This window comes from Triturus cristatus, chromosome 4_1, assembly GCF_964204655.1.
Source record: "Triturus cristatus chromosome 4_1, aTriCri1.1, whole genome shotgun sequence".
In the NCBI taxonomy this organism is placed as follows: domain Eukaryota; kingdom Metazoa; phylum Chordata; class Amphibia; order Caudata; family Salamandridae; genus Triturus; species Triturus cristatus.
In genome coordinates this window covers 229915494-229928649 of record NC_140585.1, presented here as the reverse complement: position 1 = coordinate 229928649, position 13156 = coordinate 229915494, and the positions used below count along the sequence as shown (strand labels likewise).

At 43.5% G+C, this 13156-nt stretch overlaps 1 protein-coding gene across 5 annotated transcripts in view; it reads left to right on the top strand.

Annotated features, from left to right (window-relative positions):
• Nucleotides 1-3798, top strand: part of LOC146854158 (aldo-keto reductase family 1 member C1-like) — a 204494-nt gene extending 200696 nt beyond the window's left edge. For all 5 annotated transcript variants that reach the window (XM_085651938.1, XM_085651936.1, XM_085651935.1 and 2 more), the window contains one exon: nucleotides 3384-3798. In XM_085651938.1, coding sequence (XP_085508064.1) covers nucleotides 3384-3426 — 43 coding nt within the window. In that variant the 3' untranslated portion in view covers nucleotides 3427-3798. The remainder of the gene's footprint in view (nucleotides 1-3383) is intronic.
• Nucleotides 3799-13156: the final 9358 nt, after the last annotated feature.

The following is a 13156-nucleotide window of genomic DNA, read 5'->3' as shown; positions in this document are numbered from 1 at the left end:
ACGAAATAGAGCATTTCGAGTGGAGTATCGTGGAATGTAGTGTCATACATTAGCCTAAAGTGAAGTGTCATAAAGTACAGAGTTTATCGGTGTGGAGTGCGGTAGGGTAGAAGGCATTGCCTTTGAGTAAAGTGGTGTAGAGCTTATTGGCACAGAGAGGCATATAGTGCAGTGGCTCATAGTGGTGTAGAGAAGAGTGGAGCACCACCGGGTAGCGTGCAGTGGCATAGAGCACAGGGATGCAGAGTGCTGTGGTGCAAGCTGGAGCAGAGTGGCATAGAGTGCAATGGCATAGAGTGCAGTGGTGTAGAGTAGATTATTTCAGAGTTAACTGAAGTGGCATAGAGTAGAGGGATGCAAGGCAGATTGCAGTGGTGTAGAGTATTGTAGAGTGTCATGACGTAGAGTGCAGTGGAGTGTAGTGGCATAGAGTACATTGGCGTCGAGTGCAGTAGAGTGGTGTAGATTTGAGTGGTGCAGAGTAGAGTGTAGTGGCATAGAGTGCAGTGGTGCAGAGTAGAGTGGTGAAGAGTGCAGTCTTGCGGAGTGGAGTGTCACAGAGTGTAGTGATGTAGAGTGCATTGTTATTGAGTAGAATAGTGTAGAGAGTAATGGCATAGAGTTTAGTAATGAAGAGTAGAACAGAGTGGCATAGAGTGCAACGCTGTAGAATGACATACCATGCAGTGGCATAGAGTGCATTGGTGTTGAGTAAAGTGGTGTAGAGTAGAATACTCCAAAGTAGAGTGGATCAACATAGAGTGCAGTGGTGTTGATTACATTGGTGTTGATTATAGTGGAATAGAGTGCATTGGCGGAGAGTACAATGGTTTAGAGTAGAGTGGTGTAGTGCTCATTGGTGCACTGTAGAATGATGTAAAGTAGAGTGGAGCAGCATAGAGTGCAGTGGTGCAGAGTGCAGTGGCGCAGAGTGCAGTAGCGCAGAATAGATTGCTTCAGAGTAGAGTGAAGTGCTGTTCCATGAAGTGGTGCAGGGTGTAGTGCAGTGTCAGAGCAGTAGTGTAGAGTGTACTGGCATGGAGCAGTACAGAGTAGAGTGCATTGGCGTAGAGTGCAGTGGCATAGAGTGCAGTGCTGCAGCATGGAGTGGCATAGCGTGGAGTGGCATAGAGTGTAGTGGAGTGGAGTTGCGTAGAGTGGAGTGGTGTAGAGTGGAGAGCCTAAGTCTGTAGTGGTGTAGCGTGCAGTGGCGAAAAGTGCAGTGGTGCATAGTAGAGTGGGATAGAGTGCTTTGGCATAGAGTAGAGTGGTGCAGAGTATAGTAGATATGCGTAGAGTATAGTGGCTAAGAGTGTAGTAACATAGCGGACAGTAGAGTGTTGCAAAGTGGAGTGCAGTATTGCAGAGTAGGGTGTCGTAGGGTGCAGAGTAGAGTGGTGTAGAAGGCAGTGTTATAAAGTACAGTTATGCAGAGTAGAATAGAGTGGCATAGACTGCAGTGACGTAGAGTACAATGGTGTATAGTGGCATAAGTAGAGTGTTGTAGAGTATTGTGCTGTTGAATAGAGTATAGTGGAGTAGAGAACAGTGGTGCAGAGTAGATTTACTTAGATTGCAGTGGCATAGAGTGCATTGGTTTTGAGAAGAGTGGTGTAGAGTGCGTTGGCCCAGAGCGCATGTTCATAGAGCGTAGTGGTTATAGTAAAGTGCAGTGGCATAGAGTAGAATGTGCGAATGTGCAGAGTAGCATTGAGTGGCATAGAGTAGAGTTGTGCGGAGTCCTGCAGCATAGATTCCAGTGGTCTATAGTGGAGTGGCACAGAGTAGAATAGTGCATAACAGAATGTTTGAGAGTAGAGTGAAGTTATGCAGAGTGGCCTGGTGCGGGGTAGAGTGGAGTGGTGAAGGGTAGAGTACAGTAGCATAGAGTGCAGTGGTGCAGAGTAGATTAGAGTGGCGTAGAGTGGCTTTGCATCAAGTGCACAAGCATGGAGTGGAGTGGGACAGAATAAAGTGCATTGGTGTAGAGTGCAGTGGGATAGAGTGCAGTGGCATTGAGTGCAGTAGCATAGTGTGCAATGTTGCAGTGTAGAGTGGCCGAGAGTGGAGTGGTGTAGAGTGCAGTAGTGCATAGTAAAGTAGAGTGGAGTACAGTGCTTCGGCATAGAGTAGAAGGCTGCAGAGTAGAGAGGCGCAGAGTGAAGTTGCATAGAGTGCAGTGGGGAAGAGTAGAGTGTAGTGACTGTGTGGAGTGGTGTAGAGTGGAGTGACATATTGTTGAGTGGTGCAGAGTAGAGTGCAGTGGTGTGGAGTCAAGTGATGCAGAGTACAGTGGAGTATACATGATGTGGTAGCGCACTGCCATTACTGACAACACATTTTCAATTGAAATGACCAATATATTTGCACTTACATACAGTTTTACTGTGCACAAACGATAATGTGTGCAAATGTCATCACATAGTGTATTAATTTTGTTTTGATCATATTAAAATATATGTTTCCCCTGCACTTCAGCATTACAAAAAATGTGCTTCATTTGTGCTTTCTTAATTCTGATTTGTTCTAAAATATCTGCGCGGTTTATTTACTGACATTTAATTTGTGTTGAGTGCTAGAAAAACATAACATCACACAACCTTCCATCCATTCAGCACAACCCCAGTAAGGCTCCAAGCTACATTGAAGAATTTACAGAGGATTAGCAGGCGGCCTCACACCTTTCATCTGTACACCGTGTTTCCAGGCTCAAGCTTTGTAATCGTTATTCTGCTTGGGTAAAATCCTGCTGTACGCAGATTGCATTCCTATGTCGGAAGTCAATGCTTGAATTTCCTGTAAAGTGTCACTCAAAGTGTCTCAGATAAGGCCAGGAAATGTCATTTATTAGCAGACTGAGAGCATGGAAATGTCACACAAACTTAAAACTTGGTAGCCCTGCTACGGAGGTGTCTGTGGTAAATTGTGCATTTTGGTCAATGAGGGCATACAGCTCTGTGCATGTCCAAGTGGGGTGCTGGGCGGACGTCCATCACTCCTGTCAATAGTGTTTTCTAATGGCAGCCATTGACTTGGAGTTGCTGTGATTTGCAAGATGGCTGCCGTTCCTGCGTACATCTGAAGACGGACTTCAGGGTAACTCAGTCAGGTACATTACAGGTTTATGGGGATCGGTGGTCTAGAGACACAGTTAGTCAGAAGTAGGGTCATTTCTCAATGTTGTTCACAAGGCCAGGGTTTTACATCTGCTGATGGGTGGTGTAGGTTTACAGCTGGTCAAAAATCCAGTACTTCATTTACACCCATCTGGCTTATGGATCGACTGTCCTTCATCCAATCCTAGTTGCCTAATTATATGCAGTTAACACATTTTGCAGCAGAGAATGACAACTGAAAGTAAATATTTGTTTTGTGTTTTCTAGGTGCGTTGATCACCCTGAATATCCGTTCCACGATGAATACTAGCAAGTCTACACGGTGATGCGAAGAACATGTTGGCAATTACGGATATCTTTTTAGCCTGATAAATCTCTATTGATTGATCTCTTTTGAACACAGAAGGAGAAGCAACTGAATCAACGCTGCCAAGATTCACACCTGTGACTTGCAGGATATATGAATTCTTTGAACTAGAACCCACAGAGACTCGATTCACATAGTCATTTGCCCACTTCAGTTGGATTTAGGTGTGGAAACGCCTTGCATAAAGATTTTAAATTCACAATTTATATACACAAAATGTTGATTTACACTGCAGTGACTCATAATCCCTTGTAATATTAAATCACTAAGGTGCACTGGTTAATTTGTGCCACTGCAACTATTTTTTAACAAATCAAGCAATGCTGCAGTCTAAAATGATGTGGAAGTAAATCTGTTTACTGGACTGGGATGCCTTGGAAAGCTGATGAGCGCCTGCTAGTTTATGGATATTCTCAAACCTTTACAAAAAACATCCTCACCCTCAATTTAGTGAGATTTGTTCATGTTCATGCCCCTAAGCAAGAGTGTAAACTTGCTGCCTGTGTGGGAAAAGTGAGCTACAAACCCTAAATTTGTGAGGGTGTGGAGCAAAGGTTTTCTCCACGGAGAAAGTATTTTCTATACCACATTTCCCCGTAACTTACCTAACATACCAATTCATGACACCCCGAAATTCAGACATGATATCTCATCACCCATCACATCATCATGATAAACTGCCAAACTCCATACAAGAAAACATTATATCACATCCCCTTTATGAACATATAGCCTTATACATTAAATATGGGTAACTTCTCTGCACAACAGAACACCGCAAGAGTACATAATTATCCACCAGGATATGTACTAACTTTGTGTGCAAGATCCAATGGAAGCAATGTTTTACATCTCTCAGAGTCTCTATTAGTGACCACATTTATAAACCATGAGAACCAGTGGTAGAAGCGGGGAACGGAGAATGAGAGAAAGAAGTTACATTGCCTTCTTCATGAATTAGAAGTGTGCTGCACAAGAGGGATGTGATTCACTTGGTCAATTCAGTGTGGGTGTGTGTGTATATATATATATATATATATATATATATATATCACCAACGTCTCTTCGTGAGCGGGAGCCCATAACCCTACAGGGTAGCCTCGGCGAACCACGGAAACGAAGCATCCCGCTAAGTTGCAGACAGAAATATTCACAAAAATAGCCGAAGCACTGGTAGGATGAAAGGCGGCCATTTATTATGCATGTGGGCGGCAACACTTAATCATTGGTCTGACACGTTTCAGCTTTGATAGCCTTAATCATAGACACTGCTCCGCAGCTTAGTGAAATACTCAAAGTCCCAAAATGCATTGTTGAGGTAACAGGCAAAGTGCTTTCTCTCACGGAATCAATTGCTGCATTATTCATGTTGCAACAGTACCTTTGTAAATGTCACTTTTCATCGTTGCAAGAAGTGATAAAATATCCTTCTTGTCTCCCTTGCTCCTCTCCTTATTCATCGAGTGATTATTTGGAAATTCCTGGATTAGGAGCGGGTCAGTCTCCCGTCATTAATACCACCAACGTCTCTTCGTGAACAGGAGCCCATGACCCTACAGGGCAGACTCGGCGAACCACGGAAACGAAGCATCCCGCTAAGTTGCAGCCAGCAATATTCACAAAAATAGCCGAAGCACTGGTAGGATGAAAGGCGGCCATTCTATATATATATATATATATATATAACCTGACATACAAAAAGCCTTTCTCTGGTTAGCACTACAACCATCTTTCTTTTGCCCACCCTGCCAATACAGCTTGGATCCAGCCACCTTTTGTGTGTTTGATGTAACACCCTAAGTTTCAGGTGGGCCCAGACTTGGGCCCTGTGCTCACTGTGCCACTGGAACCAAGCTATACCCGACTGATAAGCCTCAGTCAGGGCAAAACCAGTCTTGGGTTTTGTGTGTTCTGATTCAGGGAGGACCTGGCCTGGTGTTTGTACTGGACTGTTCCTTTTGGATCACAGTCAAAACCTGAGTGACATAGTGCGCAAAAGGACGATGGGTTGAAATGCCACCCTAGCGATTGCCAGTGGTTAGACTTATTGTAGCCATTCCTCCCTTAAGATTTTGTGCTTTTGATGTAACACCCTAAGTGGCAAGAGTATGCCAGACATGGGTCCCATGCTCACTGGAACCAAGCTACATCTGACTGACTTGGGTTGCGTGTGTTCATGTTCAGGGAGGACAAGGCCTGTCAGTTCGGGCTGGACTGTTCCTCTGGGAATAGGATCAAAATGTATTTGCATGTGGTTGGGTCAAAACCAGTGGTGCATGCTGGTCAATAGAACCGTGGGTTGGGATGCTACTACACACAATTGCTAGTGATTAGACTTATTGCAAGCATTCCTCCCATTACCTTTTAATTTTTTGTTTTTGTTTGATGTACGGCTCCAAGGATATGCCCAGATGTGGGTCCTGTGCACACTGTGCCACTGGAACCAAACTACACTTGACTGATGAGCCCCAATCTTAGCAAAACCGGCCTTGAATTGCAAGTGCTCCACTTATCGGGAGAACTTGGCCCGGCAGTTTGGGGTAGACCTTAGAGGGGCAGGGTCAGACCTCATTTGTATATAGCTGGTTCCAAACTGAGATAGCATGGGATTGGAATGCTAAACTGAGGGATTCCTAGTAGTTAATCATGTTGCAAGCATTCCTCCCTTCACCTTTGTGTGTTTGTGCAACTTATGTGCAACATTATCATGTTTACAAGACGCTTATGTGTGACATTACATGAGTGACACTTTATCATGAGTTTAGCAGATCAACTGGGCCATTTTGTTAATGACAGAAATTACCCCATTTAAAAAATGTTGAGCACTGTCCCAGGGCTAATATTGAAGTTCAAATCATATTCTTCACTTAAGGTCTCTCCTTCCATCACTCAGGCACTCTCTGTCCACCGTATCCCTCAGGTACTTTCTCTTGTGCCTATCCCTCATGGAGTCTACTGCATTCCTCCTCACGTATTCCCTGCCTAATCCATCTCCTATCCAGCTATCCTCCATTATCCCAAAGTATTGCTCTCAGGTATGTTCTGTTCTTGCCCATAACTTGTACTCTTTTCTTCGTTCCCATTAGTGTCATCCAAAAAATATCAGGTACTCTCTGCTCAATCCCTGGTGAAGTCACCTCTGACTGCCCTATTCCAAGTAATCTTTTGCCATTCTTTTTTTTTTTTAACTCTTTTTATTTGTTTTCTCGTAACATACATAACAATCTTTGGCATTGCTTACAGTGAGGATCATTCCACAAGTACCTGTAGCTTCATTCAACACTTGGTACAGCATTACATCAATATATGCATATCTTACTTCATTCCTCCAAATCAGTGCTCTATCAAGAACTGCAACATGACCCACCCCTTTCCCAGTCATTCCCCCAATTTCCTCAGTCACTAAGTTCTGAGTCTGAGTTCTCCTTAGGGGGTTCGCAGATACCCCCTCGGTACTTGTTCCATCCCCCCCATATCTGAGTCCATTTTTTGGGGCATCCTCTGTGAACATATACTGCCTTTTCAGCAATCATGGCGGTATCTATGTCTCTACACCACTGGGGGAGGGTAGGGGGCTGTCTAGATCCCCATCTCTGTGCTATATTTCGCTTCGCCATCATCATGCCTATTGTGACCCATGTTTGCATCGCACGGTTAAGATCCGTGGGTTCTCATATGTTAAGGAGACACCTCCTGGGCTCTGGGAGAGTCGTGATTTTTGTTACCTGAGAAAGTGTACGCATTACCGCCCTCCAGTATTGGACAACTATGGGACACATCCATAGGGTGTGAAAAAGAGTCCCCTCCTGTCCGCACTGTCGAAGACATAGTGGTGAGTCTGTCCGCTTGAGTTTGTATAGGAGAGTTCGGGTATAATACGTGCGATGCAGTATTTTCAGCTGTATCAGTTTGAGTTTTGATGGTATCGCTACCTCCCTGGGGGACGAAAGGCCCTCCTGCCACTTCGCTTCGTCGAGGTCTCCTATTTCTGTCTCCCACTTTGATTTAAGGACTATTAGGGGGTCCGGCTGATTATTTATGATTTTCCGATATGTCTGAGAAATGGCTCTTTTGTTGAGATGGTCTGTAAGGAGTCTATCCTCCAATGGTGAGGACTCCGCCAGTCGTGTGCCCGGTGCGATCACTGCCATAAGCGCATGCCTGATTTGTGTGTAACGGAACTGTTCGGTATCTGCCATGTCATGATCTTTTGCCATTCTTCTCATGTGGTCACTCTCTCTCTCTCCTCGAGACACTGTCTAACCCCCACACTCACTAAATTCTTTTTCTGTTATCTATCCCTCATGGTGTCTAAATACTTGTAAGATATTCCTTTCTTCACAGGCCAGCCAAGTACCAAGAATCTTGGTTTGCAGAAACGCATGTTAAATAATTTTGTATATCCTTGCAACCTCTTAGATTTCCCGTGCATTAGGAGATCAAGGGTGACATTGTGTTTGCTTAAAAAATCTGTAATTCTCTTTGCTTCAGATGTTCACCCTGCCCTTGCTTGCACAAACAACCGATCAGGAGAGTTGTTACACGCGTTGCTATGATGTCTCAGCCGGGGTCCACCCACTCTGTGTGCCTCAAATCCTGAGTGGTCAGTGTACAGTTGCAACTCCTCCTCCATGTCAATGGTACAATCTCAGGTGCAGCTTCATGATTAAATAACCCTTCGTTGTTCCACCGGTGCCCTGTTTTGTGCCATCAAATGTGGAGGAGTGCAGTGATTTCTTACACATGTGGGTGGCATACGGCATCCAAACAAACAGACTACTGAGCTTTGACTTAGCTGGCTAAGTTCAAAGTTGCAACCGCAGCACTGACGGTCTGCTATGCACCTCAATGCCCTTCCCCGTCCTTTAATCCTGTCCAATATATTTAGATAAAGGCAGGGCCGGGTGCTCAACCTGTCAGAGAGCTACAGGCTCTGCTGCCCCGGCCTTGGGAGCCCTGGAGAAGTGTTATCTTGGTCCCATCATAGATATTGTAGGCGTGCATCATACTCAAGCATAGCTAGCACTCAAATATACTCTGTTGTAATTAATGTACTAAAGGGAGTGGAGTATTGCATACTGAAAGTACTTCATTCGAAATATGTTCAGAACGTGATTAATAAAGTTATATGACAATTTACACATTAATGTGATGTGAGAAATGAACATGAAATGTCTTATTGTGAGAAATGTAACTAGGATCTGTGCAAATAGTATTTGACAGATTCATATGTATAACCCAAACTAATGATGTGTAGGTATAAAAATAATGTCACTTTTGTAGTTTGTTGCATTATATTCATGCTTGCAAGAAGCTGCATTTATTTTTGTAAAAAATAGGCACGTGCTTGTAATTCAATGCACTAGCCAAAGTCGACAGTTAAACTGCAGCCTAATGTGTATGTTTGCTTAACTTCATGTGTTATTTCATCTTGGCTTAACGTTCTCAGTGCAAGCTTACGTTGTACTCTTGTATTGTCTGTGTTTAGCCTTTGTTGCGGAATGTTTTGTCTAATTTTGTCTCTACTTTAGGTGTGGATAAGTCTCATTAGTTAGAATAAAGGAGTTTTGTCTGAATAGATAGCAAAGCCTGAGAAGGAGGAGTCGGGCAAGGAAATTTCAGTAACAAGTGAGGAGAGGAGTTCTCAAGGGAGAGAAGAGGAATGATCAAGGACGAGAAGAGATTGTGTGGCATATTAGCAAGAACCTCGTTAAAATTATCGCCGTTTTAGCGGCAGGAAACTGCCGCTAAAACGGCGATAATGGGCTTGCTAATATGCGTTATAGAATTCCAATAGAAGCCCAGGTTAGATGTCCAGGACATCTAACCTGGGCATCTATTGGAATTCTATAACGCATATTAGCAAGCTCATTATCGCCGTTTTAGCTGCAGTTTCCTGCCGCTAAAACGGCGATAATTTTAACGATGTTCTTGCTAATATGTCCCTGTGTCTTATCTAGGTGGGAAGGGTTCGAAAAGTAATCAGGGGCATATTATCAAGAAACGGCATTAAAATGATTGCCACTTTAGCGGCAGAAAACTGCCGCTAAAGCAGCGATAATGGGCTTGATAATATGCCCTTGAGAATTCCAATAGAAGTCCATGTTCTGGTGTCAACATGGGCTTCTATTGGAATTCTCACCAACATATTATCAAGGCCATTATCACCGCTTTAGCATCAGTTTTCTGCCGCTAAAGCGGCGATAATTTTAACGCCGTGCTTGATAATATGCCCCCTAGTTGTGCCAAAGTGATGGAAATTGTCGAAAGAAGAAATCAGGTGGGAGTGTCAATTTGACTGCAGTTGATATTATGTGCTTTGCTTACTGAGGGAGATAGTCCATCTTAGGTTTTCCCAGAGAACAGATCTATACTTCAGCATCGGTAGCTTAATGCTACTTCAGTCATTGTCAGAGCGCTTTCTACTGAAGACTCTGACGGCTGACACCTTTATTTATTTATTTCCTGATAATGCGCGTACCCAAATGTTTTAGTAAGATTGCTCTTGTTAGGGTAGTGTAGGGAAATATGGTTTGCCCTTGCTCATTACAGGGAATCCTCTGATGCAGTTTAAACTTCATTTCTTCTTCCAGATCATCTGTCATCATCTTAGAATTAGTCATTTGCTTTGTACTCTATGGGATACATCTCTGAAAGAGATTTGGACATATTCTGATCTTTCTGTACTTCTGTATGATTATGCTGAGATTGAGCTACATCGCTTTGTTTCTAAATTTATAATTAAAACCTACTAAACTCAGATCAAAGAGTAGAGTGGATTAATGTGTGGCCACGTTGGTTGCACTGTATTAAGATACAAATTTGTGATTTTCCCTTTCACCCTTCCAGAAAGACCTGTCCCCTCTGAAGAAATTTTGTAAATGGATCTAGACTTTAACAGCTGGTACCACTATCGGATGGTTATTTAGTGAAGTGAAGGGATTTAGAACTTGACCTAGAAAATCTGGATCTCAAACTTAGTGTCCATAGTTCGGAATCCAGGATCGAGACATGGAGAATAGACGGAGTTCCAGTGATGTGTGTTGCTACCTCGGCAAAAGAGGAGTGTTAGTAGGGATGTGTGTGTGAGAAATGTATGCTTAGCTTACGGTACAGAATTGATTGTGAAATGTTTGGCAGAGAGGTTGTGAGAGTCATGTGAATGTAGTGTTAAGTTGAAGTTATCAGGACTGACGTGGCCTAAAATCTCAGGATATATAATAAAGGTGCAGAAGACACTGTGTTGTAATTGTCTGCTAAGGTTTGGGGGGGGGGGGTGTTTGTCGTGAGACGTCATTGATGGCCCAATTGAGATAGGGAACTTTTTTATGTATGTAAGAGAAGTTGTAATTATTTTGGTCAAAACTTTTGCGCAGAAGGAGACCGGACTAATCTAAATGATTCCCCGCTGGTCGAGGTTTCATTTGTGAGAGTGTTTATTGAGTGAATGATGATCAATTGTTTCTTTCAGCAGAGCATACAATTGTTAGTTAATGTTTTAGTATAAACAGAGATGAAAGAGAAAGTGTGAGAAAGATTGTGAAGGAGAGTGAACTGCTGCAAGGAGTGAGATTGATGTCAGAGAGTGCAGCCCTGGAATAGGTTGTTGTTGTAATTTCACACTGGGATTGGTTGAAATGATCACTTGGATACTGAGTTGTTATTGGTAATTGTATTGCAGCGGAACATGAAAATTGTTTAATTTGAATTGAATTGAAATTGTTGAAAAATTAGATGTTTTACAGCAATAAGGGATATGATACTAGGAGATGTAGGTGTGCCTACTAGAATTGTCGAGGAAGTGCCACCAGAGAACACACCAGCGACAAAAGTAGGGCTCAATACAATTAATGGCTTAAGAATTGGCACAAGATCACAGAGAAAGAAGGTGCATTGATGTTTCCCCACTACGGTACTTTCAATTTGAGAATAATTAATCATTTGACGGGGGATATTGTTTGCAATTAAAACATTGTCTAGATCTACACAGTTTGAAAGTGCAGCGCATGTAAAGCAAAGAGGCAGGTACCAAGGGAAGATGAAGAAAGCAATGAGTGCATTTGCAGATGTGAGATCGGATAAACAACAAAAGAGATGGAGAGTAAATATGATTGAGGGAGCGAGATTATACCCGGTCATAACAATCAAGGAAAATGAGGCTGAGAGAGATGCAGACAGTGATAGTCACACAAGTGACAGCCTTTTGTATGGATTGTTAGCTGAATGTCTTCCTCCATATAATCAGACACAAATGGAAAGTGGAGGAAATGTGAGTTTTACTGGCAGTTTTGGAAGTGCTTCGGCTCTGGTTGCTTCTACTCCGGGTGTTGTAGAGGTCATATTAAGTGGTGTGACACAAACTGTAGCTTCGGGAAATAGTAGCACTAATTTGGTTTCAATGCTGCCAGATGCTCTTATGGTACCGGTTACCATTGGGCCTATAGTCCCAATACACGACTCTAGTCCTGCAGGAAATGAGAGTCAGAAGGTGCCCACTCCTACAGAAGCGATAAAAAACGGAGAGCAAACAATCTGAAAATACAGTTTGTCCAGTTAGTTCCAATGAATGCAAGCTCGCCATGTATAAGTGCAGATCCTTCTGTATTACAGAATGGGTTTAGACTCATACGATCTTTTCCTGGACTAGCAGGTATTGATTCCCCCCACTGGCGTAACACAGGCCCCCGCAGCCCCCGTGGTGAAAGGGCCCCCAAGCTGCAGGGGGCCCACTCAGCACGGTACTCAGGCCTTAGAGCTCCATATTAAATACAGAGTGGGGGCCCCTTCATGTTCCTTGAAGCGGGACCCCCTCAACTTTCGTTACACCAGTGATTCCCCCGTATGGGAAACTCTTCAAAATGCGCGAAATACTACATCCCAAGATAGCACTGGACATAAGGGAGCCTCTGAGATTAAACACTTATTTGATGTTCAGAATTTAGAGCAATGGTTGAAGGAACATAGCAATAATGATTCAAATGGGAATAGAAGTGCAGAAGCAGGTCTGGGAACGATAAAATCTGCTGTGTAAGTGGATCAAATAAATGTGGTCAAATTGAAAACTGAATTAGATGAAATCATAACTAGGAGTTTGGAGCTTAATTAATAGATACTTACCAACAGAATGAACTATTATTCATGAGTAAAGATGTCACGAGGAGTTCAAGATTGTCTCATGAGAATTTATCTGAATTGACTCAGAGATATGACGTTGTTTAAGAACAAACAGGCTTTACAAAGAAATGATAAATTTCGTGCAAAAACACCTGTACATAAGGGAGACTAACCCAGACTCTCTTTTGCTTACCTAATGAGACCATGGAGGTACTCTTGCAGCTTGGAGCTCCAAGAAGACCCCCACCAGTACCACCACAAAGGCAGCGCCAAAGAAAGGAGCGGGTCTACCGCCAACGCATCACCCTGATAGACCTCCGGCCAGAGGATGTGACAGGCTAAAAAGGACCTCCATCCTCCATCCTACGCATACTCACCCAGCTAGCGCCAAGGCTGCAGGCACCATCACAGCGCTGCATGAACATCCCTCCGCAGACAAAGCTACTTGCAGTGCTGAACATGTTGGCCTCTGGTACCTTCCAACCAACCACTGCCAGAGTGGTTGTAGACCCACAGTCAGCCTTCTCAAAGGTCCTCCCAACTGCCTTGGATGCCATCA